The sequence below is a fragment of the Oreochromis niloticus genome, linkage group LG3 (assembly GCF_001858045.2).
Source record: "Oreochromis niloticus isolate F11D_XX linkage group LG3, O_niloticus_UMD_NMBU, whole genome shotgun sequence".
NCBI lineage: Eukaryota > Metazoa > Chordata > Actinopteri > Cichliformes > Cichlidae > Oreochromis > Oreochromis niloticus.
In genome coordinates, this window is record NC_031967.2 from 11,152,892 (window position 1) to 11,179,721 (window position 26,830).

A 26,830-nucleotide genomic window follows, 5' to 3' on the forward strand; every position below is an offset into this window, starting at 1 on the left:
GAGCCTGAATGGTTGATGGATCCATGCTGTTAGGCTGTTTATGCCAAATTTGCATTGTAAATTGAGACTCGTCAGACCAGGCAATGTTTTTCCAATCTTCTGTTGTCCAATTGTGTTGTGAATTGTGGGCTCAGTTCCTGTTCTTAGCTGATTGGAGTGGCACCCGTGGTGGTCTTCTGCTGTTCTAGCCCATCTGCTAAAAGGTTCAGAGACGCTCTTCTGCATACCATGGTTGGAACAAGTGGTTATTTCAGTTACTGCTGCCTTCCTATCAGCTTGAAGTAATCTGGCCACTTTGATCTCTGGTAAATAAAAAAATCTCCTTTCCATCTCTTACAAGTAATGTTTTCCTTTGATAAATGCCATTTAGCGGTCATGTGCTACACTAACTTCTCAACTAACTTTAATTCTAAAAAAAAGAGGCTTCAGATGAAGCAAAGATGTAGGTGAAAAAGTACAAAAAAAATAATGAAACAAAGTTATTCAGAATCAAATTTATTTGAATATGAATACCTATATACCTTTTATAATCACAATAGTAGTTTTGTAACATAATAAATTGGCAACTTGTCATAGGCTTCCTAAACATAAAGAAACATATTTATGGAGTAACAAATTAACTTACAAAACATAACAGTTCCACTGTTTGAGGTCAGAATTAAACAAAATAAGGCCTGAAAACTCATTTCAAAAAACTGAAAATGAACAAGATGCATGGATTTAGAGATCTGGGGGGTGCCAGATGGCAGCTGAGAGGGGAAAAAAGTAAACACATTAGAAATATTTAAACCTTCAGCTTGCTGCAGGTTACGACTCAAAATAATTCATGAGAGCCTTTCAGCTATTCCAGTATTATCAACATGAGCTGTAGAGGCCAACATATTGTTAGTTGATTACTTTACTAACTATTAGCTGACAATAAACACACACCAGTGTGTGCTGCAGAGGTTTACTGAAATAAGGACAGATGTTCAAGTCGTGTAATTACTGGTTCAGGAGTGATGACTGAAACCCATCCACCAGTTCATAAATTTCACACTACATGTCGGAATTTCACTAAAGGATGGCTTTACTGATACACAATGCTTATTGCTTCAAAAATGATAACACAAAACAAAAAAAAGTGCCAATCATGCAAATTTATCTCCTCATTAAACCGACCCCAAAATAATAACAAAAACACACACAGACACCCAGGAACCTGAATATGCATTATAAAAAAAATCACAGAGTCATCAATAATACACATTCATGCAAATGCAAACAACCTGAACACATCATAAATATGAAAAAAAGACTTCCTTTCATAAGTACCACGATTGCAATAAAACGAGACTGTGTGCGAATGTGAAATTCAGTGCATAATATTGAACCGCTACCTTCAGAAATTTGGTGAAACATGCACTTATTGTATGCTTGCTGACTATTGCAACATTTCCCCAGGTCTTTGGCTTGTAGACAGCCATACAACGATGATTATGGACTGTGACAGTAAATAACAATGAAATAAAGTAGACAGGCACTTACAACTACTTGGATATTGTACTATTTCCCAACACATGACAAGCTTTGTTTACATACAGGTTTAGCTAAGAGATTGCCAAGTATTGAAGACAACCACGCAATGCTAGTATTATCATTACCTTAAGTATCTCATTAAAGAAGTCAATAAAATCTCTAAACAGTTCCACGCACTTACAATAAAACCACCATAATTGCCAGTGTCTTGTCAAGGGTTAACTAGCTGTATGTCACCACAAGTAGGCTAATCTGCCAGTTTTGCTGACAGCATTAACAAAGTTCCCGTGTTCAGATGCATTTAAGACCTACCTACAGCAGCAGCAGTAGCAGCAAAAATATGATAAATATCAATTAGAAATTATATTGTCAACAGTCTAAATTAAAAAAAATTGGTCAAGTTGTTTTTGCTAACGCATTGTACTGTACATACATTTTAGCTAAACAGACTGACTTAAAGGAATAGGCTACCATTTTGGGAAAATCATGGTGTAAAAGAACCAAAACAAAACTGATATCACTTGTACATCCTTCAGGTACTATGAGGCTATAAGCAAGCCATCTTAGCTAAACTAGGTAGCTACTGGCTAGTTTAGCTTAGCATTACGCTAAACTAGCCAGTAGCTACACAGTTTAACTTAGCATTAAGCTAAACTAGCCAGTAGCTGTAGTCTTAAAGCTACCTAGCTTTAAGACCACAAAGTAAAATTAGCTTGTTAGCTTGGTGTTATCCAAAGGTAAGAAAAGCTCACCAACTGCTAGGATTTATATTACTGACTTAAAATATTTCTTAAAAGTATTTTAAAAAAAAAAAGGTTAGTCTTTATCTTTACACAGTTTACATCGTGCTAAGCTAAGCTAAGCTAACTAGCTGCTAGCTATAGTTTCACATTTGCAAACATAAGTGGGGCATGAGGTTAAACTAGGCATTTAAGATAGGCAGCTTGATTTAAGTTATCTTTGAAGGCAGAACATGACACCTAAATGCCTTCTAAAACAAAGTAATACCATGTTGTCATCAAGTCATTACATTAATTGGCCAAGGAATGTTATAATCTTGATTATGCAGCAATCTGACCACAACATACAACTCTAACATTGATTGTATAAGCTTGTTTCTAATGTGGATTTTTGCCATAGCAAAGTGGGAATTAACTGCTCTCCATAACACACGTTCATACCAGGCTGCCTATTTGTTATAAAAGGACTACAAATTATCATTCAAGTTATCAACTTTGTTCTGCTCCATTCTTCGTAAATTAATGGTTCACAGAGTACTTCTTCATAGAACAATGCCAAATTAAAAAAAAACAAACAACAACAACAACAAACCCCAAATGATTTACAAATCCTCAAATTATAAACAGCAAAAGAACATCGCTGATAATAGACAGATCCCTTTACAAAAAATTATAAATAAACAAACACAATACAAAAAAATAAAAAAAGCTTCCAAACCAGAAGTAGCTGGAAAACATCAAACAAACACACACAAATTAAAAGGACCGCTAAAAGAAACAAGGCACAAACTTCTTACATTAAAACAGCCAGTCTACAGCCAGACATACTAAAATAACCGTTGTTCTGTCTGTAGATGATTAAAGGTCAGTAGTCAAGGCTCTTTATTAAAGTAACCTGAGAGGGGGGGTTCCTTTGCCAGCTGCTTTCAGATGAAAACCTCCATCCTTCTTTTGCAATTAGCCAGAAAAAGTGGTTTCCAAATGCTTAAAGTAGCAGTCACAGTGAGTTAAAAACACAACATTTTCCCATTACTCCCAAAGGTGTTTCTTGACCCTGTTTTCTGCCAGTCTGGGCCTTGTAGAGAAAGGCAAAAGAAAAAAAAAAAACTTGGCATATCCACTGAAAAACCAAGACTGCTGCCCAGCTCTCGTAGCACAAAAGAGGATGGTGAAGGCGAGCAGATGGATTCTTAAGTGTGTATACAGTGTTTCATCAGGGCAGCTCCTACCATCTGTGCAGGTGGGAGCGCTACTGGCCTACACGTGTGAGCGGAACTGGTGGCTGGCGTTGAGTGGCTGTCTGCTTCGGAGTGGGATGAGCCAAAGGAGTTTCCAGCGAGTGCCACAAACTTCAGCTAGCGCCCACTGCCAGGATTTCTTTGCGCCATATCTGATAAGAAAGAACAGGTAATTATTCAAGTATCCTTTTTGTAGCAAGCTGCCTGCCAAAAAGTGAATAAGGATCATAGATTGCATATAAAAGACAGAGAGTAACACTGCAAAAACTGATCTGTCACTCCCGTGTTGAAACCACAAGTTCCCTTCTGCTTTGCCTTTGGTGTGCTATGTACGTGGTCTCTATACATAAGATACATTTATCTCCCAAAAGATCAGCCTATTCCTCTGACGCAGCTATTCCTGCTATAAAAAGAGACAGAACTCACATTTCATTTGAAAAGTGAGCCATTTTCTCGATGGTGGTCATATCCTGTAAGAGAGAAAAGACAAGAAAAATCCAACATGAGTAACTCATTTTGAAACATTTCAGATAACATCTTTCCACAGACCTGCCAAACTATTTAATAAATGAAATGATTTATTCATGTCAGCAGAGGTATGGCAGATGACCATGCTGCTGTTGTGGTTTATAGTAATATGAACGCATTCGTGTGCACACTTTCTCCCCCGTTTCTTTCTTATCGATCGCTGCATTACTGGCATTGATCGTTTTATTTCTGTACACCATGTCATGTTGTTTTGTCTGAAGCTGCTACATCATTTTTCTTCTTGTTTGCCTTCAACTTGCTTTGAAGAGGACATACAAGCTGAATAACGCTGTGAATGACGCATTTACTGATCCTACAAACTGATATTCAACACTTAGCTTGGAAATATTAGCTGCATTTAATTAAGTAAAGACATAATCGCATCAAGACGATGGCAGCAGGAAATGGGTGGAGAGCTTAAACTGTCAGCTGAAACGAGAAAATAAGTCTTTACTCAGTACTCACCGAGAGGATGCCAGTCATCTGTGTGTAAAACAAGGAAGTCATGCCTCCAAACATGACCACGCCCATTAGCGCAGAGATTCGCAGCAGAGCCAGTTCGTGACGTGTAGTGAACTTTTCCTGAGTGAAAGAGAACAGTGCCCTTTGTTGTGAAAACCTCTTATCTTATCATCTTAAAGTTCCATTTGCTGATTTTCCCACTGTCAAATATGAATGTTTATAGTTTTCCATTAGTGTAGCTGAATCTCATAATAAACATGGCCAAAGTTTCAAATAATGAGGTCAGAGTATGAACATCAATCGCTGTAGGAAAAAGGCATTTTTTATACTCTTGGCTCTCTGTGATGTAGGTGTGGGCAGATATCCCTAATATGGTCATCTCAGGTGCACAGCTATGTGAATGGAGCAGCCCCACCCACCTACTGTTTAAACATGCTGGATATGAAGGGGCAGCCAATCATAAGAAAAGTCTTTATTCAAACTGTGGATGAACTGAGAGGCTTCACTGAGGCCCAGTAAAAGGTAAATAATGATATGTTTAAAGTTACACAGCAGAGAATAAAATTATGAAGCTGGACATGAGTAGAGGCCAACTTTTAAAAACAATCCCATGGACCTACCTGGTCTAGTCCTGTCAGGGGCTGGAAGTAATAGTACTGACAGAAGTCCAGCACCAGCGTGAATAAGCTGAGGACCTGAGCATAGAAACACAGCTGCAGGAAGAGCCAGTGGTTGTCCTCTCCCACACAGTTATTAATCCTGCAACGGAAATAAAGTGCATTTAGCAAGTGATCACATATTTGTTTATCACAGCAGTGGACACACATGGCATGCTATGATATGTTCAGTCATTAAATAAGCTTTCAAATCTCAGTAATTGAATAAACAAGAATGGATGGAAGCATGAGGGTAGGTGTTCGTGTATGATTACCAGGGACAGTGGTGGTCCATCCTGCGCACACAGTGGCCACAGCGACTGCAGTGGTGCGACCTTTTAGGTCTCATTAAGTTGCACTTATTGCACAACTCCCAGTGCTCTCTCTCTGAAACACAAAGACAACAAACACTATGTAACAATCATCAATCCGAAGAGAGTTGATACTGCTAGTCGGTACCGGAGTAACAGACAAACTGGACATATACAAACAAGTGGTAAGCAGTGAGAAAAGCATTTACCAGCATGAGGTATGTGTGGGTCCACAGGAAGACGGCCTGGATCTGCCGTGGAAGCTCTGAACAGCGCTGCTAGGCAGAGTCCTGAAGCTATGTAGTAACCTAAAGAAATACAGTGTTTTAATTCCACTGATGGGGTGTGATTGGGCACATTCTTTTCCAGTTTCCAAAGAAACTCATTTTCAGTTTTTCACGTGTCAACACAAAAGGTAAGGAAACTCACAAACAACAATGGCCCAAGGAATGTGTCCCTCATTGTAGTGTGGAAACAGAACCAGTTTGGGAACAAAAAAAGTGTTGTAGAGCCAGATCCCAAATACCATACTGATGCACAGCCAGCCCATAGGATCCACCACGAAGTGCAGTCGAAGCTTCATGGTTGCTGGGAATTCTGGGAAACCTACAGTGTACCAAGCACGCAGGCACACACAAATTTAAGACACTGACAAACATGGTGTGTAGTTCTTTAGTTTACAGCTACTTGAAATGATGTGTTTCAGGCAAAATACCCATCACTGAGACCTGCATTTTGCCCTGCACATTATAATAGATCTATAACTAAACAACAGCAGGATTAAGGATACCTTTATAAGATTTGTACGTACAAGGACATATCAGATACTGTGTGGAATGTGTCTTAAACAAAGGCCTAACCTCTGTGTAATGCAAAGCAGATGTTTATCAACCAGGCACCTGATAGCCTGAGCAATCTACCCCCCAGCTGTCAGACTCCTGAACTCTGCCTCCTGACATCTGACCCACGTTAAACTCATGGACTGAACATACACACACCCACAACCACTAGCACTTTATCACTATCACAATTATCCTAACTGCACTACTGTATAGTTCTGTGTGAATATCATTCTGTACATATGATAATTTTTCAATCCTACAACTGTTTATAACTTGCATAGTTCACATTTCTGTATAACTGTATATCTCAGATTTCTGTATAGTTTTTATTTCATATTTATATCCTGTTCATAGCCTGTACATAGCTTTTACTCACTACAGCCTGTACATACTTATAGTTATAGAATATTCATAACATACTTCACACCGTGTACATTATAACATACCATAATAGACCCATTTCTGTAATATACTTACACATCTATATTATTGCTAATATATATTGTATTATATCTATATCACGGCTAAAAGCACTTTCTGGATGGATGCAAACTGCATTTCGTTGCCCTGTACCTGTGACATGTGCAATGACAATAAAGTTGAATTCTATTCTATTCTATTCTATTCTAACCTTACACTGAATCTTATTATCAGCATTATCGAATACAGTAACACTGCTAGAACACAGTACGAACAGCCCTCATAACCACGTAACCACTACCAGAGCCTCGTTATTTGTAAAGCCTCGCCTGCTCCATCATTCATAGTGCTGAAAACACTCACAATCGTGATGGGCTGGGTTCTATAAGCCTGACTGTGTTAGCTAACATCTACGGGCCAACGCTGCTGTGCTTCACTCGCGTAGATATGAACCAACGCGTTTATTGTCAAATATACTTCTCGTGAGCCAAAATGAAAAGACACTTACTTTTTCGTCCTATTCGGCGAACGAATCAGTGAGACTACTTCCTCATCGCCTCTGTGGGACCTGTTTTGCTACCTGCAATGGAAAAAAAAGTCACACTTCCGGTCACATTTCCAGTCTAAAAAATAAAACCGGAACAAGCATTATTTGCATTTTTTCCTTTAAGTATAAACGGGGATTTAATGGGAAGCATTGAAATTTTTAATAAAGGTATTCTGTTTCATATTACGTAAAACGAAATCATGGAAAACTAAAAACAAACCAAGATACCGAAAATGTTAAATTATTCATAAAAGCAATGATTTGATTAAAAAAAAATCACGTCATTTGCTGGCGAGACTTACGTGTTTATTAAGATGTCCTAAGTCTACATAAAAGCTTGGTATTAACATTAAACTCTCGTTTGACGTGACAGATAACGTTAATATGATTTTTTAAAACAACGGCACTTTTTACGTTTGAGCTGTTTTTTTTACGTCGATATTTCTAGTTTCCTGCTCACTCCGCAAAGTCGGCAGCTTGATATTGCTGTTGTAGCAGGTTGGTGGCGGCCTCGCTCTGCTGCCGCCCTGTGGTCAACTGTGATCAATACATTTTGATAAAATATATTCAAAAATACAAACCTAAAATACAGTTGGAAAAACACTATTCTAATGTTAATGTTATAAACGTAAGACAATTAATATTCAACATAATTAATTAAACATTAGTTTGAAAGGTGCGTCAATCCTAATAATGACGTAATTCAACTTCCGCTAGCAATAGCGGCTGGTGTTTGTTGACAGCGACGCCGCATAGCGTAACAGTGCCACAGTAGTTTCATTGTGCTGTTGAAGCAAAAATGGCATCATCCAATTCGTACAAACTCAGGTGTTCAATCCCGGGCCACGAGATGGACGTCAGGGGACTCGCCGCTACTGTTTTTCCAGAGGGAGCATTCGTGTCGGTGTCCAGAGACCGAACCGGAAGAGTCTGGGTACCAAACTCCAGGTAGCTAGCGCTAGCTTGCTGCTCAGAAACTGCTGCCTGGCTACGATTAATTTCAGGGTACAAGTCACTCTGCGCAAAGAGAGTGACTTGTCCGGACACGAAAAGTGTCAAGGCAAATCACGCCTTACTGAATATTTTACTATTTCTGATTTCATATTTGTAAAAATGGCTAGTAGCTAAGTTAGCCAAAAAGCACAGTGCTAACGTTTGCTCAAATTAGCTTTGTCATTCATTCAGCTGCAACTGTTCTTTTACGAAACACGAAACTGAAACAGATTCGGAGTGTTTATTTTTGTCAGTTAATTTGCCTAGCCATCTTACAAATAAGAGCCAAAAGAACCTAACTTCTTCCCTCAGTAATAATTGTTAACTTTCGTCCTTTTCTCCTTCTGACAGCTCAGACAAAGGCTTCACAGAAATGCACTGTATGTCTGGACACTCAAATTTTGTATCCTGTGTATGCATCATCGCACCCAGTGAAACATACCCTCGGGGACTTGTTGCTACAGGCGGGAACGATAATAATATTTGTGTTTTCTCACTGGACCGACCGCAGCCCATCTTCACTCTCAAGGGTCACAAAAATACAGGTGAGTTGTGCTCTCCTCGCTGTTTTTAGTAGTGAGGATTAACTGCTTGACCTGTTACTCGTCACAGTGTTTCTGGTTCCTGGCTTTCTAACTTTAAACCTCCACAGTTTGCACTCTGTCGTCTGGGAAGTTTGGGACACTTTTGAGTGGTTCCTGGGACACTACAGCCAAGGTCTGGCTCAATGAGAAGTGCATGATGACCTTGCAGGTATGCGGTCCTCTACACTTTTCAGCTTGCTTGGATGGTGATTAGTGTCTCAATTGATTTGAAAAAATTGAGTTTGAAAAAAATTGACAGAACATGTTTTGAGCTTGTTAATTTTGTTACAGGGCCACACTGCAGCAGTGTGGGCAGTGGCTATTTTACCTGAACAAGGCCTTATGCTGTCGGGATCAGCAGATAAGACCATAAAGCTTTGGAAAGCAGGACGATGTGAGAAGACGTTTACAGGTGAGGATATGCAGGTGTATATTGGACTTGGGTTTTTTTGGGGGGGGGGTTGGGCCTTGCATTTTAAACAGATCTGTGTGTATACAAAAAGTAGACTGGCTGATGATTAATATGATTGGTTGTCTGTCTTTGATTATGTGGTTAATAATATAAACCAACAGTATTGTAGGATATTGGACAAAACCATAACTTTGTCAAAGTAAAATTTTAAAATGATAACTGCATATTTTTAGGGTTAAGTTATGGTTAAAAAATATTTCCCTTCCATCATAGGTCATGAGGACTGTGTGAGAGGCCTGGCAGTGATCAGCAACACTGAGTTCTTCTCGTGTAGCAATGACGCAAGTATCAGAAAGTGGCTGGTGACAGGCGAATGCGTACAGGTCTACTACAGCCACACCAACTACATCTACAGCTTAGCTGTCTTCCCCAATAGCCAAGGTTTGTTGATTGTATCAATATTTAAAAACAAGGGATAGAACTGAGAGACTTGAAACCAGCAGTCAGTGGTGCTCTGTGGTTTATTCAGCCGGCTTCCAGTTCTTTTCACATTCTGAGATGGTAGCTACTTCCTACACCCTGCCCTCACCCTTATTTTTTTTTTCCTCTTAGATTTTTATAAGCACAGGGGAGGACCGGAGTCTGAGGATATGGAGGCAAGGAGAGTGCTCTCAGACCATCCGCCTGCCTGCTCAGTCTGTGTGGTGCTGCTGTATTTTACCTAATGGTGACATAGTAGTCGGAGCCAGGTAACAGAGCTGCTTTTGGCATGCTAATATGCAATCAGGTCATAGTGATTTCCTTGATCATGTTACACCGTAAATATTTAAAAGCCCATTAATGACAGTGTTCACTGTCCTCATTCATTGCATCTCTCCTGCATTCAAACAAATGTTGAATGAAGCAGTAAGTAGTTCTGTGGCTAAACCAGAAGCTGCTCCTCTGCCCACAGCGATGGCATTATCCGCGTGTTCACGGAAGCTGAGGACCGCATGGCTAGTGCAGAGGACCTGCAGGCCTTTGAAGATGAACTTTCCAAAGCCACCATCGACCCCAAGACCGGGGATCTTGGTGACATCAAACTGGAGGATCTTCCTGGAAGAGAACACCTGAACGAGCCTGGTAATGCAGCAGGCTGCTATTTATTTTGTCATATAAAACGGTGAAGCTGTTCTCTGTGCATCAGGGTGGATTTGTTTACAACAGGGAATCGCGATGGACAGACACGGTTGATCAAAGATGGACAGAAGGTGGAGGCATATCAGTGGAGCGTCAGTGATGGCCGCTGGATGAAAATCGGAGACGTGGTCGGAGGCTCAAACCAACAGACCTCCAAGAGTGTCATGTACGAAGGAAAGGTGAGGCTACAAGCTCAGAGTCAGTAAGCGGGACGTCGCATATGAGCTGTCATTAATGTGACCCCCCCCCCATCTGCGTGCAGGAGTATGATTATGTATTCAGCATTGATGTGAATGAGGGAGGGCCATCCATGAAGCTGCCTTACAATGTGACAGACGACCCCTGGCTGACAGCGCACAACTTTCTGCAGAAGAATGACCTCAGCCCGATGTTCCTTGACCAGGTTGCCAATTTTATCATTGAGAACACCAAAGGGCACGTGGTGGGACCAGCCCAGCCCGCTGGTGGTGACCCCTTTACTGGTGAGGTCCAAAAGATGGATACTGCTGCTGGCTTCTTTGCTGTACATTTAGAACAATTTCACTGGAACGATTAAGGAATCTTAGATAGGATGTATGATGTGTTTCACCTCTTTATTTGACAGGAGGAGCTCGGTATATCCCTGGTTCTTCCAGTGATACTGCAGGCCTTGGAGCTGATCCTTTTACAGGTATAGTTTGTTTACTCAGAGGTGTTCATAGTCAGAACTTTTATCTGTAAGTGCAGTTTCACAGCTGTGTTTTTTGTTTTTTTTTTCTTCACAGGCGCTGGTCGCTACATCCCAGGGTCAGGCCCAAACCCAGGTGCTCCTGTTGGTGTAGCGGATCCCTTCACAGGTAACTTGGTATCAAAAGGAACAATTGGGACTTGGGAGATACAAGTCCCAATTGTTCCTTTTGATGGAGTTATGAGGCCTGTGTCTCATACTTTTTTCTTCTTCTTTTTTTTTTTTTGCCTTTAACTAAATTGCTCCAGGACTGCAGTGAATTATCGAGTCATTTGAAGAACACAGTTCTTGCTTCGGTACCTAATATAATCCACAACTGTGGAGCTCAGTCATCACCACATAAATAGTTTAACGTGCAGCTCAAGGTCTGTCTACACACACCTTAAAGAGGTGGAGCTGTTACCGAGACTGAGCTCAAGTGGTGTGAAAGAAAAAGGCTTTTAAGTCTCCAAAACAGCAGTGTTTGTTGTTGTATTCACAGTAAAAATCTTTACTAGGAAAAAGATGGTGGAAGTCCTGAATGAAACCAGCTTTTCAACAAGCTCTAGCGTGAAGAAAAGGGAACTTTGGAGCTGCTCCCATCCACCACTGTTTGTCTTACACAGTGAAAAGCTACAGAAGTTAAAATAAAAGTGTTTAAGCAGATTAGCTGTTAACTTAATCTGATGTGATGTTTAAATTAAGCAGCTTACTGAAGGCTGTCATCAGCCGTCCTGCTTTCTGTCACAGCAGCTAGCAGGGGCGAATCTAAAGTGGATACTGGAGTGTGCCATTATTTCAAGGCTTTAGTAACATTACTTTGTACATTTAGATTCATATAAAAAGGTTGGCCATTGAATTAATATTAGCATTAATTATTAACATTTACACCATCATAGCATTTATTTTCTGCAGTAGGAAACATTGCGTGAAAGCACAGAGCAGACCTCTGAGAATGCTGACATGCTCGCTTTTCTTCTTTAATATTATATTTCCTTTCTGTCTCCCTGCTTTGCAGGAGGCGGTGCATACTCCTCATCAGCCTTGAGACAAACAACCAACATCTACTTTCCCAAGACTGATGGTGTGACCTTTGAGCAAGCCAACAGCTCTCAGATCATTGGTAAGCATTTCAGTGTGGTTTGTTAACTCTCGCTGAATAACTTGTGCTTTAAAGTGGGTGATATTTGGAGCCTTCATATATTTTAAGAATTTTTATTTTATTCTTGTCCGTAACGTAGTGTAAGAAAATGTGTTTTCCACCTGTCCTTAACAGCTAAGTTGAAGGAGCTAAATGGAGGTGCTCCTCAGGAGCACAAGCTCTCTGAAGAAGTTCTGGAAAGCCTTGAGAGGCTTTTGTTGTCTGTGTGTGGACTCAACTCCTCTGAGCCTGCTCCGACCATCCAACAGATCAACCTGCTTTGGAAGGCTTCTCACTGGCCTGAAGGTAATAAAAAAAAAAAAAAAAGTCTCATCCCAATTCATGTGTGTTTTAATGCTCTTTAGGTCATTTTTCTTCACTAATAAGACCCCACCCCAATCTTTCTTCATGCTTTGTAGATATTGTGTTTCCTGTCCTGGACATTATGAGGCTGGCAGTGCGCCACCCGCAGGTTAATGAGAGCCTTTGTGGAGAGGCAGAGGGTGTACAACTGTGCAACCACCTCCTGAACCTAATGAGGCCCGAGGGGCGTCCTGCCAACCAGATGCTGGCACTGCGGACTCTGTGTAATTGCTTCAGTGGCAGGCATGGCCGAGCCCTGCTCATGGCCCAGCGCGAAACGGTGCTATCACGTGCTGCTGACCTGGCCACCGTCTGCAATAAGAACATCCATATTGCCCTGGCCACTCTGGTGCTTAACTACGCTGGCTGTCTCCATCACCAGCCTGACCTTGAGGCCAAGGCCCAGTGCCTATCTGTGGCCAGTAGAGCCCTGGAGACAGTACAAGACAAGGAGGCTGTATTTAGGCTGCTGGTAGCCTTGGGAACCACAGTGGCCTCAGATCAAACAGCCCAGGATCTGGCTCGCTCGTTGGGAGTCAGCTCTCAGATTTCCAAGTACTCATCAGTGTCTGATCCATCGAAGGTGGGAGAGTGTTGCCAGCTGCTTTTAAAAGAACTACAATGATATGAATGATTTAGACAAAAAAGAGCACTTGTTTCTATTACTCTGTTCTACTTAACCAGTTGTGGTGGAGATCTAAATAATTGTATGTTCCACAATAAAAGAAGGACAAGTGAAAATTTGCCACACACTGACTCTGTTTTTATTGCTGCAGCACCTCTCCAAAGCCTTTTGACTGATTTATTTTTTTAAAGTATGTGCTTAACAGTGTATGATTGATTTACATGTGTAGAAAACAGTTTACTGTGTAAAGTTACTTCTCCATTGATCCATTTTCTGCTTCTTATCTCAGTCCAAGCAGTCTGTGCAGAGATATCCAGGCCTCCCTGTCCGCGGTTTCTTAACTGACTCAAAAGCTGTGACAGATAATGTGAGGTGACATCACTGTGTCCAATAAAAGAGCAAAAGCATTTATTTGAAGCTAACAGAACTGAATAAAGTTACGCAACAAAAAGCCATGAGATGTCAGTAGTGTTGTCACGTTTGCACTCAGGAGCACTTAAATATCTCATTTAAAAAACAACAACAACAAAAGTTTTTTATATCAGGAAACACTGATGACCCAACCACATCCAGTGGGTGCCTTGCAACACACACACAAAACAGACAAAAGACCTCCCAGCCCTGCAACCAAATCCTTCAGCTTTTTCCAGGATAACTTCAAGCTGGAGAAATGTGCTGGGTTTGCTGCAAGACCTCATCCTGTTTGAACAAGACAAACAAAACTAAGGGCAGAGTTAGGTGAAGCACTTGTGGATGTTATGATTGCTGGACTTTGACCTGTGTACAATCCTAATAACCCCAAGCAACTATGGGTAAAATACGGGATTTCTAGTATACTTAAGCTATAAGCTTCTTTCTAGGTGGAAGACTTAGCTGGTAATATCACACGTGGTTTTCTAGAAACACCGTCTTCCCAGTGAAATCTAAACCAGTAATAGCTTAGGAAAATTTTGGAGCATAGTACAGCTGCTCTGGCCAAAGTCCAATGAAACTTTGTATCTGCCAGGGCTACGCCTTTATATGTCAAATTTACCTTCGACAAAAACTGCAACCAATATAGTTACTTATAGTGAAAAATACAATGAGAAGAAGCACGTTACAATAGTGAGTGTATACACAAGAAGTTTTTTTGTTTTTTAAATTTCCAATGGGAATCCCGTGCGTCGCTACCTTCGCTAACCGGAAGTAATTTAAAACATCCGGGTAATCTTTAGAAAAATTGGCGGTTTGCGTCCTTGCGTTACCTTTTCTTGTTTTCCAGTTCTCGGTGGACTATGAAATGTGTGAAATGTATATTAACAAACGACAACTTGGATTTAACGTCAGCGGCAGCCTCTCTTATAATGTAACTGTTTCCTGGCAGTGTTTGTTATTGTGAATGGGCCTTGTTGGCGTAAGTTAGCGAAGAGTAAACTTGGTTGCTAGCAGGGAGGCTAGCGGACTAGCGGTTTTCTGTTTGCCAGTCTGGAGCTTTGAATTCGCCTCCGGACACAATCACGGTGCTTCTTACTCCTCTGAATAATGGCCAATCCGGCACTATTGCAGAAGAAGAATGGACAGTATTTGTGGTTCTCTCTTCTTGGGCTGGGATTTCAACCGGACGTTGCAGTGTCGTCAATCGCTGGCAAAACCAATATTAATGCTAAACATATTATCATGGGGCCGTGAGTTTTCTTTTTAATGTCTTTATGAATAATACTAGCTACTCTTTCCTGTGCGAAATGTCGCTACTTTAACTTTGCCTTGAATGTACATTGCCATTCATTCTCCCTGGAGCGTAAGAGTATCCTGCTAAGTTTAGTTTTATGTCCCACAGGAACATGTTTGACAAACCCAACAAAGATGGTTTTTACATAGTGACCCATTTCCTGCTGGAGAAACTCAACCGGACACGGTTTCATGAGGCATATAGGTAAAGCCAATTATAACCAGTCTTGTATGCTCAGATATATGATTCATTGTCTTCGCCAGTATTTGTTTTAATGTCTTCTCATTTATCCTTGGGTTTTCAGGCACTGCTGGCCTGTTTTAAACCCAAAAGCAGACGCCGAGTTCCGCAAAGTTACCTGCGCTTGGCTGCGAGAAATCATGGTGAGAATAAAAGAAATTGTACGAAAGTTTAAGACTGAATTAAACAGACAGGGCCCTTCTTTAAGATTTGCATTGTGCTACATTTATGTTAATCGTTGCAGACAAATAAGGCGTTTATTCAAGTGCATCTCCTTGGAGCAAAGTACAGTGTTTTATTTCATTCATTGTTCCTGCATGATGAATGGGAATAAAACTCAAAGCAAAGAGCTATGCGATCCCTCTCTTATACCCCACTGATTTTTGAGTGTAAGCACAGGTATTTTCACTTTAGAAAAATTACTGTGTGTGTGAATAATATATTGTTTGACTAGTATGTTGACCATTTTCCTGAAGCTTTCATTACTCACTATGTTTGCTGGACACCTATTTTTGGCCAAACGGAGTTGCCTTGGTGTTTACAGACTCTGTGTGTGCTGTATGGATACGCAGATGTGCGGGATAGGGTCGCTTTTGTTGATGCTGAAGATTCACATTAGCATTGTCAAGTCCACAAACTTCACACTGTGCTGTGCGAGAACAGTTGCAATTGGCACTTGCAGACACATCACCGGATGCTAATTCCGGAAGTGCTTGATTTGCGTTCTATTGACAGAACATGCATTTTCAAAATTCCTAATAGGAATTTCTTGAAAAGCCAAAGTTTTGTTCAAGATTACAATTTGATTAATTTTGTAGGTCGTATAGTAATCTATAATGAAACCTTTTTATTAGCAAAAACAGTTTGTATTTAGGTCAGTGACAGCCATCTGTTTTTGACTATGTGCAGGAAGAAACTGCAAATACTGGATCCAGAGTGGTGGCATCATTGTTTCTCTCACCTGGAGGCCCCAAGTTTGTCAGCTTGATGCTTCATTTGGCCAAGCATGTCATGCTGCAGGAAATGAAGACCTTTGCTATAGGTAGGTCTTGTGTAGCCTCTCCAATCTACAATTCCTAAAGTTTCAAGTGACAGCATTAAACATGACTTCTGTTCTCCTGTTAATCTCATCTGCCATGGACCTGGTTTGCAAAGATGCCAACCAAATGATGACGTGATCTTGAACATTATTGTTGTCAGATGGTAGCTGGGTACCTGAGGCGGCGGCAATGCCGGCTTCGACGTCGAACATGGCAGTTAAGAGGTTCAATCTGGTCCGTGCCAGATTTTTGAAAACTGCAGTGGAACAGGATCGTTTTCTTCATGAATACCAGAGACGGGCCCAGTAAGTGCACTTTTGGTTTAAGCAGCTTTACAGAGTTGTAAAATAATTTTTTTGAAATGTCACCAAACAAAGAAGTTTTAGCTTTTTACCAAAAGAGTATAATCAGGACTTGTATATATTTAAGAAAGGAAAAAAATAATGTGTGGCTTAATTTACTCAAGTCTGTGTGTTTGTTTTTCAAATGCCAAAAAATATACATGCTGCCATTTTTATGCCCCAGTGGGTATTGAAATGAAAGGGATTTCAGATGATAGGTGCAGCTTTCATCTGCAACTTTATTTGTATTCACTAAAGTAGATCGAAGTGTTTACTTTGTTACTACAGTAAGTCTTACAGAAATAATGTTTTGCTGAAATTAAATGAACTTTCTCTGAGTAGGTTTTCAGATGGGACATAAAATATTTTTGTCCAAAAAGTTATGTCGTGGAAGGCCTAAAATATAACCTTTAACATAATGGTAGAGCAGTAAAATAAACACAATATGACAGAACAAAATGACTAAATGAGGTAATAATCGCTCAGAACAGAGTACAGTTAAAATAGTAACAAGTTAAAGAGTTCAATTACTAAAACTTGCTGTGTAATACAATAAAGCGCTTACTAAGTAAATGCCTAACAAATAAATTCAGGTATTGTGGTATGAGGTTTGCTGTATCAGGCTTTGTCAAAGCAGAACAGAAGATGTTAGAGAAATACAAGGTATTAGGAAAAATGTAATAAATGTTTACTTAGTATAATGATACGATGATACAGAAAATACACTTCCTATCACTTTAAATTATTTAAATTAGTATTAAATTGCAAATTGTACTAAACTAGTAAAGTCAAAATCAAATAAATCTTAGTACTCCGTTTCACTGCTCTATTCAAGGATGTTTTGTCATTTACTTAATCTACTCACTGCAGTTCTAAAATACAGCTGACATTTTTCCCACACTAATTTCCAAACCTGTAAGACCTAACGAGCTTGGAAAGAAAAGCAAAGTTTCTTAAAGTTTCTTGAAGATGTTTCACCTTAACAAAGCAAAAAATAAACAAAGTGAGTGGATTGAAAGAAGCAATCTATCCCCAATGTAAACGACCATCTTTGAACAGAGGTGGTGGTTTACGACACCAATTGTCTGCCATCTATAATCCAGTTTTGAGATCTCTTCCCGGATGCCTTAACGCCCACTCACATCCTGGGTCATTTGATCTCAGTAAATCACATGATAGGGTGGGGGAAGGTCTCACAATGGGTTCACCCGAAACCTTGGCTGATTGTGACCCACACCCGTTTTCACACCTTGGCTCATATGATTAGGCAGATGATCAATACTGGCATCAACGACCCTCTTAGGGACACTCCCCATAGGGTTTAAAAATCTGGGTCTCTCCACCATTTGCTCTTAGAACTGAAGAAGCTTCTGGGATGAAGTAAAATGTCTTCAAGAAACTTAAAGAAGTCCAGACGCGTTTCTTTCCAAGCTCCTTAGATTACCATGACCTGTAAGACGGAGAACCTTCACAGACAAACCTGTAAGACACAGCGTTTTACTTTTAGTCTTTGTTCATTGTGTTATGTCAACTATTTTACTTGCTTCCTCTATTCTTATGTGGTTATAAATTTATGGCTGATGCTATGTATTTGTATGTGCTTCGCTTCCCTTCTGTGCAAGTAGACTTGGGTGTGGATTAAACACACAATAATTATCATGTGAACTGTTTGGTGAAACAAAGGTTAATGAGGCTAGTTTGTTGTTCCTGTTTGCAGTCAGCAGCCTCTTTTTCTAGCTGATGTTTTCATTTGTCGTGCAGGTGAAACATATTTTGTAAAAGACAGACTCACTTCCTCAGTGTCTCAGTAACCTGTGAATGCATGCACAGTAGCAGCACTTCAAATGATGTGTTACAGCTCTGCTTTCTGAGCTCTGACATAGCAATGTATCTTCTGTGACTACAGCTTTGTTATGCTGAATGTTTGAATGTAGGAATGGAAGTTAGCTTCTGCTACTTTAAACTTGTTTTAAGTCTCTTTTTGTTTCTCTCTTGTGAAGGCTTTTGGTGAAGTCTATGAGGGACATCAAAGCAGAAGGTGTCAAGTATGATGAGCTGCTTAAGTATGTATAATTTCTTTCTCAATATGCCAGATTTAATCTAAGACACATTGAAGTAATGGAGCTGTGTCCTTTCAGGCGCTACAGCAATGATTGCACTCAGGAGGAAGGAACTTCTACAGCTGAGAAGCTCAAAAAAGTATGTAATGTAAACTTTTCAAAACGCTGGAGAGTCTTTGTGCTATTTTATTAAGGAGCAACTGTGATGTGACAGTCTGACTGTTTTCTAAATGCATTCATGTTATTTTCAGATGAGTAGAGACTCGTGTGCCGAGGTGTCTGTTTTTCTAAGTGCTCACAGATGTTCTCTGTTATCCTAAGGTGCGCTCCCTGTGGTCGACCATTGATGGAATGTTGTCGGCCATCAAAGAGGAGCAAAGTGCTGTGGAGAGTGTCCTGAAAGGAGACGTAGATCAATACACCCTTGATGGGACGGATCGAGTTCTTAAAATTCCCCGCTGTCTGCTGGAGAGAATTGAACAGCTCCCACATCAGGTGAGTGAGAAGAGATGGATGGATGGTTAATGCTTAAATACAACAGGGAAACTTCTTTGAAATCTTGTCTGTGCTTTTTCTTTTTCCCTTAACTTAAACTATACATCGTATTTGTCCCTCATGACTGCGTTTTGAACTTTCTCACGAAAGGTTAGCATGATTAGGCATTTCATGAGCGCACACAAAGCTACTGTCTCGAAACACTCGAGAGAGCAGCTACAGAAGATGTGGAACATCTTTCTGGGCTAATATTGGTATATAGTGACATTTGTCTATAAATTGTAATGTTCACAACTTTCACCTTTGTGTTTCATGTATACTTTTATTTATATAATTGTTATTTATTTTTTAATTTTAATTCCAGTTAAGTTCAGGGAATGTGTATGAAGCCAACCAGCTGAACCTCCTCTGTGTGATGGAGCTGATGACCCACGCGGTGCAGCTCTTAAAGGGGGAACGTTGTCGGGTCTCTCATGCCCCTGTGCCCCAGCTCAACCCTCAGCACCTGCAGGAGATGTCTCGCCAGATGGCCCGTACGCTGCAGGACCTCCACCTCATCAGGTACACATTAAGCTGCACTGGCTTGATAGTGCACACTTCTAACATGAGCCAATTTATCCTTTGTTCTTCTTCCTCCTGCTGTTCCCTTTAGGGGTCGTCATAGGGGGTCATCTACCTCCATGTCACCCTATCCCTAGCATCTTCTTCTGTCACACCAACCCACTGCATGTCCTCCTTCACTACACCAATCTTCCCATTGTTATCCTTCCTGGCAGCTCCATATTCAACATCATTTACCTGATATTTCCACTATTCCTCCTGTTGCACCCGCATTATCTGTAAATCCAAATTTCTGGATGCTTGTGGTTTGGAAAATACTGTGCTAATAGATTTGTGGTAATAACTGTCAACATTTTTTTCTTTCTTTTAATAACTACAAATGTGTCCTTTAATGTCAACTCCCAGGCAGAAGATTTCTAAGGAAGAAATCCCTGAAGTCAGGAGTGCCATTCAGGATTTGGAGGCAGAGTGGGACAAGAAGTGGATGGACACTCTGAAAGAAACACCCCTAGTTTCTTTTCTGAATGAAGATCCTGTGAGTGGTCGCTTTAGTTTTTGGTTTTTTTGCTTTTTATTTTTATATATACTTGCACCACACCACACAGGCACTTATTTTTAATTGAGTTATTGTACTGTGGAAAATGACACGAAGACATTCTATTGTTAATGTTGCTTGGAGCTTATGTGCGCCCCCACTTCCTCCTCAGGCTCTTGGCTTCCTCTCACCAATGGCTCCACTGTCTTTTGAGCCGGCGGCTGAAACGAGTTATAAAAGCAGTGTGTTTTCCCAGTACCCTGCTAAACTTCTTGGTGAGCGGAATCGGATTTTAATAAAGTTTTTATGAAGGTGTAAAGTTACATTTTGTTTTTAATTAGCATTTATTTGTTTTTCCCCCTCAGAGGAGAAGCACTTGGAGAGAGGAACACAGGATGACGTCAAGATTCATTTTTCCAACCTTAAAAGGTAATATTATCAGGCATATTTGAACTTCATGACAGCATTATTCCTTTTGCTTTCTGCTGGGAGGCAGATACCTGGGCAGTCCTGAGCAGTGCTCTGCCTGTCACTAGTCCTCCCTAGAGCATCCCTGCTTTCTGATGACCGCGGCGAATTGAGAGAAATCGCCACGGACAGATACGGAGCAGACACTTTATTTCTGTATAAATATGATGATAGACATGAATGAGCTTAACCTTGTTAACCTGGACCATGTTGTGAAGTACCTACCTATACCACAAATTGATTACTTTTATATCAAAAGCTGTGATGCGCAAATGTGTTTGGAATAATTAAGCACTTTCTTATCTAAACAGCACTTTCCCGGTGACGGTCGAGAGGCCAGAAAGTCCTGTTGTCAAGACTGAAACGACACGAGCGAATACCTCTCTCGACTGGCTTTTTGACACGCCCCCATCTCCTCCTCAAAGAGCTGCACCACGGTCATCACCTCAGGCAAGTGTCATATTTCACATTTTCTCTGTTTTAAAAGTTAGTTTCATATTTACTGAATTCTGTTCTTCAAACAATTGTACACTTGTTCCACTAATGTTTAAATAAATGAATAAATAAAAACAATGTTTGTGCATCAGGTGAGTGTGAGGAAGATGACCCATACTGATTGGAAGGTGACTCCCTTGAGGACAAAGACTCAGATATTAAACATGGAATATGACAACCTTGCTGATCAGGTAGTTTAAAGATTCTCTGTATAATTGAGAACTTCATGAGGGTTCATACATCTAAAAAGGGGCATAGCGATTGTTGAAAACAAGATTTTCTGATTCATTGTTGACATTTGTGTGCACGTGTTGTTAGTTTGCAGATGCTGTAACTACAGCCACTCCTTCAGAGGGCAGGGTTAAAGGTTTGGAGCTGGAGGCTCTTCTCAGCAGTCTTCAAAGAGATCCCTTCTCTGCTCGTAAGCAGCTGCCACGTACCCCTGAGAGCTTGAGTAAGTGATAAAATATAGGACCTGACATTCAAAAAGCTTCCCTTAATGTGTTCCTTTACCTAATAAAATGGCTTTTCTCGTCCTCGCCATTTCTTCCCAAAGTTATGGATGTCAAAAGCTCCTGGCGTAAGGCAGTCGAGGAAGACAAAGTGAAAAAAAATCAGCCTCCTGCTGAGTTTAATGACAGCATAATAGAGCAACTCACCCCAGTCAGTGAGCACCACGATGAGTCGCCAAGCTCAGAGTCCCCAAGTTCCGACACGCCCGCCCAGACTGTCCCATCGGCTGTCAGGAGCCACAGCAGCCCTCCGGTCTGCCAGCAGGGGGCCTTGCACAAGTCCATTCTTGCATGGGACACCTTCATCACAGAGGCCCACGACAGCCCGGGCGGCCTAGGCAGCAGTGTGGTCCACTTCAGCCTCGACCAAGAAACTCTGCCAGAAATTCCGGGCTGTGACAGTCTGCTCAGCCTCGATGACGAAGAGATGAAGAGCGAAGACGACGACGAGCAACTGATTCCCTTACCGAAGCTCGAAGTGAAGCAGCCACCGTTAAACTGGCATCAGCATGAAGCAAGAAATGACGGCTTCTTGATGGAGGGCACGAGGACACCCGAGTGCCTTCTGTCAGATTACACGGTTTCTGGTTTGGACAGAGACTGGCCGGAGGAGCCAGCATCATCAAAGGAAGCCACAGATAAGATTTTTTCACTCGATCTAGATGCGCTGAAGACCCCTTCACCTCTAAAGAAGCAGGAGTACAGGCTTCCCGAGCTGATCACATTCTCCCCAATAGATGACATGAAGTGTTAGCTACAGTCCGAGTGGCCAGTCTTCAGCCTCCTAATTGTGCTTAGTTGTTTTTGTTTTTTTTGTAAGTAACAAATATGAGCATGTATATATTTTTTTGTTTGTTTGTTTTGTTTGTTGTGCCTGTCTGTAAATCATTGAGATTTTTGACTGGAGCGTATTATGCCTCCCAGCATTTACACTGCACCACTGGCTCAGTTTTTAACATGATGGAAATAAAGAATTCTCTCGAAGTGTTACTTCTCCAATAATCACTCGAAGAATTCCTTGTTTTAGTGATTAAGTTTTTCCTGTCAATTGTGGTGCATGGAAGGTATAAAATGAATTGATTTGAAGCTACTAGTGTTTTGTTTTTCTTCGTTTTTGTTTTGTCTTTTTTTTTTTTTTTTTTTTAAATAGGTGTGACTTGCAGCAATTTAAGATAGGGGGCGTCAAACATGGCCCCAAATTAAATGTGAAGCAAAGCACTGGTAAAACCAAGAAAAGGGAAGTCAGAGTGTTACTCCTTCACAATAAAAAGTTCAGCGTTTGGGCACAAACATTTGACTTGAGTGGTGCTGTGTAAAACACATGAAATCCTGAATGAAAATAATTTGCCTTCATTTCCCACTAAGTATTTTCTCCCCTTCTGTAAAGTGGGGAAGTCTATATAGAAATACGGGCATTCAGTCCCCTCATCCAGGTGTGCTGTTTGCAGTGTGAAGGTTAAGACTTTGGTAACTGGATCGAAATTTCTAGAGGAATGGGACTTTTCCTTTTCCCCCAGATGGATTTGTTTAATTTAATGAAATGAAAACCATTTAGAGACAAACTATAATCTGGGATTTAAAATTTCTTTAAAAAGATATAGGTGGGTCATTACTCAATGACTTGCTTTGCACTGAAGGGACAAGTGAGGTGAAACCATACAAACACCTAGTTCCTCCCATTTGTATATATTAATTCACATGACATGTGTTGCATGACAATATATTTTGGCTGCATCTGGAATTTTATAGAAATGAAGCTGGTTGAACTGTAGCTGGGATTTCAGACTCACTTTATATTGTGGGCCTACTTTGATCTTAAACATTTATCCCTGAGATGTCATAATGTAATAAAAGAAGTCCAGTAACAGTACATCTCAGTTTCTTTACATGATAAATACAGACAGTCCTGTATTTATAAAAACAATGTTTTTGTTAATTCACATATTTAACAGATTGTTTTTAATGTGGACCCATCATAATAAAAAACTGAAATTTCTGTAGTAGCTAGTAGAAAAACAGGAGCTTTTCTGTTATTCAGTTGTTGATCTATTACATAACTACGTTAATATGATATCAGTGACAAATAAGGTGGAGTCTTTATCGATAAGAAAAGCTGCAAAACCCACGACAATGCAGCTAGCAGTTCAAAATCTATCACATTTTCCAAAGTCTTCCAGGGGGCCGGTTGGAGTCTTTGCCCTCCACCTTATGTTCCCCCCCAATTTACAGAATATTAATTTATGTAAAATACACACATGCAGCGTGAGTTGCATCAAAAAGTTGAAAGTTAAAAAAATAAAAATGTTACATATGCAATACATATACCAGATTTAGGCTGCATAAAATTGAATCTTCATACAGTTTTTTTTAATTCACTGATTCATCCATTATAACTTTTACGCTGTCACGGGTTTGCCATTAAAGTGTCTTTTACTTTGAAAGGATTCACCAGAAGCGGCTCCTTGTTCGCTTGCTCGCGCTGTCGCAGGGGTTGCAGGGGTGGTTTGTTGCATTTCCTTTTCTCTGGGCGGTTCCAGTCTGAAAGAGAGAGAGAGAGAGAGAGGTTCAGAGGAAAGCTCTCCAACTCAACTATCAGCACAGACACAAACATGGCGCCTGCCTCCGCCGACAACTTCAGATGAAAGTGTGGCGAAGAAGTAACTAGCAAAGTACAAAGGAGTATTTCCGAGTGCCGTTTTCACTCTTCTTTTTCTTTTGAACTTGCCGTCCTGGTTTGACCAGTTTTTTTGTTTTTGTTTTGCACAAATAAGTCTGCGGGGTACTTCGAGGAGGTAAAACAAGCAAGTTGCCTTCATGTCAACATTGTCTCTTGCTGCGGTGTAAACAGCTGGTAAGTACTCGTGTTTTGTTCCGTGGAGATAACCGTTAGGGATCGCAGCTTATTGTGGCGATGAGAGGGAGTGGATGAAGTGCGAACTTTCGCTGTGCGTGAGTGCGCTCAGCCGCTGTAAATGCATTTTCCTGGTGTTGCGCTGCTGCACTTTCAGCGTGTTATCCAACCACGGAAAGAGAGAGAGAGAGAGCCACGTATGAGCGCTCGGGGTGATCATGGGAGGAAATTTCTTTTGTTATACCCACAACGAGGTGTATTTCCTGCATCAAAGTTGACCTACTTAAGGTTGGGATGCAACAGTTGGGAACATAGCACCCCTCTCCTCCGCCGCCTCCTCTTGCTGCTCCTGCTCGCCTCTCCTCCCCGGGCCCTCCCTGTCGCCAGATAATCAGACTCGGCTCTCCTGGAGTCTGTCTACCCTTGCAGGTGTCTGCTCCCAGCAACAAACCCAACTTCCTGCGTGGGATCAAATGTGTGTTGGGGTTTAAAGCTCCATTTTAGCAGGACCTTTTTGTCATGCAGTCAGCGCCCTGTTCGTGTAGAGGATCAACTGGCCTGACTTCTTTGTGAGTTTGCTTTTCATCCATTTGCTAGCCGTGTATGATGTGGCACTAAAGCCATTGAATGCAGCGCCAAGGTGCTCACATATCTATGCCTCAGCACTTGACTGCTTGCCAGTCAGCAGCAGTCTAACCCCTGGGCTTAGAAGAGTGCTCCCTCTGCTCCGTGCTCCCATCACAGCTGTGGTGAATCATGACTGGCATGTGATATTTCTGCTCTGATGGCACAAGTTCCAGCAGAGCTAAGCTTGGCACTTCCTCTTCTATTGTGCTCAAAGTATTCATAATTTCAATTAGGTGTTTTAGCAACTGAGCTGGCTGCAGGAATGCTGTGTAATGACAGGATAATCAAGGCGCGCGGAGTGTGAAAAACATGGAAATTGCTCTGGCAGAATCCACTGAGCCGTTGCCACGTGGAAACAAAGCAGAAAAATCTCTTCCTTGACCTTGGCTTGCCCTGACAGGCGCTGGGAAAGAGGAGTGGAGCAAACGTTTCCTCCCACTATAACCTCTACAGTGCTGCAGGTATAAAGTGGGTCATGGCTGCGCTGTGGCTTTGTGTACATTGAACTTGCACTTTGTGGCCTTCCAAAGGCTGTGTCAGGTGACTGGGGGGAAGGAGGTGGATTGGCTCAAAGGAGCAGCAGCAACAGGCAGTATTTATTAAGTGGGAGAGTGAGAGTGATACGTTGGCATACGTTAGATCGTACCTGTGTGATCTGCTTCATTCTTTCATTCAGTTGTGTTCATTTTATCTCACCCGGCAAATAGCACGAGGGAGCTACCTTTTTTTCCCCCTTCAGCCTCCACTTGAGTTGACACTTTCAGGTTGACTTGTCACTCACACTTTCACTGTCAGTTTTCTCAGAGTTTGAAGAGTTTGTCTACTGGAAGTTCTTCCACTTCTTTCATTCTTTCATTACTGATGACGCCTAAATCTCTGTCAGATCGTAGGACACGAGCCGATCTCCATTTTGCATAAACCTTTAGTTCTGACACCTTGAGTGCTTGTACTTCAACACTACAACTAGCATCATGCTCATTTTTTGCTATTAATAATTTTCCAGGAGTCCCACATCAACTGACACTTTGATGTCAATGAATGACTCGCTCTGTAAAGTAAAGTTCAACTTGTTTGAGTCACATTGTGTTTTGACAGTGTTAACCACCCCTGCTAGCTTTAACTCCTTCCATCAAACTATACTACCCAGCATGACAGGGTCACTTTTTGAGAAAAGACTAACGAATTACAACCCTAGTTTTTTTAAATAAATTCATTATTTGTTGGCTCAGTTAGCTAACATTTTCTTTTTAGTATTCCTGTTATATCAGTACAGAAATATGAAACACAAGTAGGCAGAGTACACTAATATTTCCTGTTACCTAGTGGGAATCAGCAGACCACAATACATTATCACAATATTTCACTCATGATCCGATGATAGTTTGATTTTTAACATTTTGTGATAAGCTAAAAACACATAATACAATTTATCACCTTTTCTTTTTTTTCAACTGTAAGTTATGTCCTCCAAGTTGTTGTTGTTTTTCCAATCTGTTTTATCTAAGCAGATAAAGTTATCTCACTTAAGTTGTTCTTTTTTGTTGCAAAATGAGATTGTCAAGCACACCAACACTGTCACTAAAACCTACCCTAAATGTTGTCATAAGACAGAATCAGTCTGCAATCAAATGG

General features: G+C 40.9%; 4 protein-coding genes, 1 long non-coding RNA gene and 1 other non-coding gene across 7 annotated transcripts in view; 4 read left to right on the forward strand and 2 right to left on the reverse strand.

The window, feature by feature from the left end:
- Window positions 1-1,039: 1,039 nt before the first annotated feature.
- On the reverse strand, window positions 1,040-7,295 carry zdhhc21 (zDHHC palmitoyltransferase 21). Its single transcript, XM_025906045.1, has 8 exons — window positions 7,224-7,295; window positions 5,883-6,059; window positions 5,663-5,761; window positions 5,418-5,529; window positions 5,107-5,245; window positions 4,490-4,606; window positions 3,923-3,966; window positions 1,040-3,648 (listed from the first exon to the last, which is right to left on the reverse strand). Exons 2-8 carry the CDS (start codon window positions 6,034-6,036, stop codon window positions 3,516-3,518), a joined length of 798 nt encoding a protein of 265 aa, XP_025761830.1. The 5' UTR covers window positions 6,037-6,059; window positions 7,224-7,295; the 3' UTR covers window positions 1,040-3,515.
- Window positions 7,296-7,963: 668 nt separating this feature from the next.
- plaa (phospholipase A2-activating protein) lies at window positions 7,964-13,390 on the forward strand. Its single transcript, XM_019348305.2, has 14 exons — window positions 7,964-8,210; window positions 8,607-8,800; window positions 8,908-9,008; window positions 9,131-9,251; window positions 9,525-9,703; window positions 9,864-10,000; window positions 10,204-10,373; window positions 10,458-10,609; window positions 10,693-10,912; window positions 11,035-11,100; window positions 11,195-11,266; window positions 12,155-12,259; window positions 12,413-12,583; window positions 12,697-13,390. Exons 1-14 carry the CDS (start codon window positions 8,062-8,064, stop codon window positions 13,263-13,265), a joined length of 2,406 nt encoding a protein of 801 aa, XP_019203850.1. The 5' UTR covers window positions 7,964-8,061; the 3' UTR covers window positions 13,266-13,390.
- Window positions 13,391-14,454: 1,064 nt separating this feature from the next.
- Window positions 14,455-22,806, forward strand: haus6 (HAUS augmin-like complex, subunit 6). Its single transcript, XM_003452384.4, has 16 exons — window positions 14,455-14,929; window positions 15,082-15,177; window positions 15,278-15,356; window positions 16,123-16,255; window positions 16,414-16,558; window positions 18,595-18,657; window positions 18,733-18,793; window positions 18,976-19,149; window positions 19,514-19,710; window positions 20,116-20,245; window positions 20,418-20,520; window positions 20,611-20,674; window positions 21,025-21,163; window positions 21,301-21,399; window positions 21,527-21,662; window positions 21,765-22,806. Exons 1-16 carry the CDS (start codon window positions 14,787-14,789, stop codon window positions 22,472-22,474), a joined length of 2,472 nt encoding a protein of 823 aa, XP_003452432.1. The 5' UTR covers window positions 14,455-14,786; the 3' UTR covers window positions 22,475-22,806.
- Window positions 20,732-20,862, forward strand: LOC112846595 (small Cajal body-specific RNA 8). Its single transcript, XR_003219604.1, has one exon.
- On the reverse strand, window positions 22,503-25,140 carry LOC109195694 (uncharacterized). Its single transcript, XR_002057254.2, has 2 exons — window positions 24,855-25,140; window positions 22,503-24,258 (listed from the first exon to the last, which is right to left on the reverse strand). It is a non-coding gene; the product is annotated as an uncharacterized LOC109195694 (long non-coding RNA).
- The window catches only part of dennd4c (DENN/MADD domain containing 4C), a 40,307-nt gene continuing 37,728 nt past the window's right edge, over window positions 24,252-26,830 (forward strand). For both annotated transcript variants that reach the window (XM_003452383.4, XM_005468100.3), the window contains exon 1: window positions 24,252-24,571. The gene's annotated coding sequence lies outside the window, so the exon portion shown is untranslated. The remainder of the gene's footprint in view (window positions 24,572-26,830) is intronic.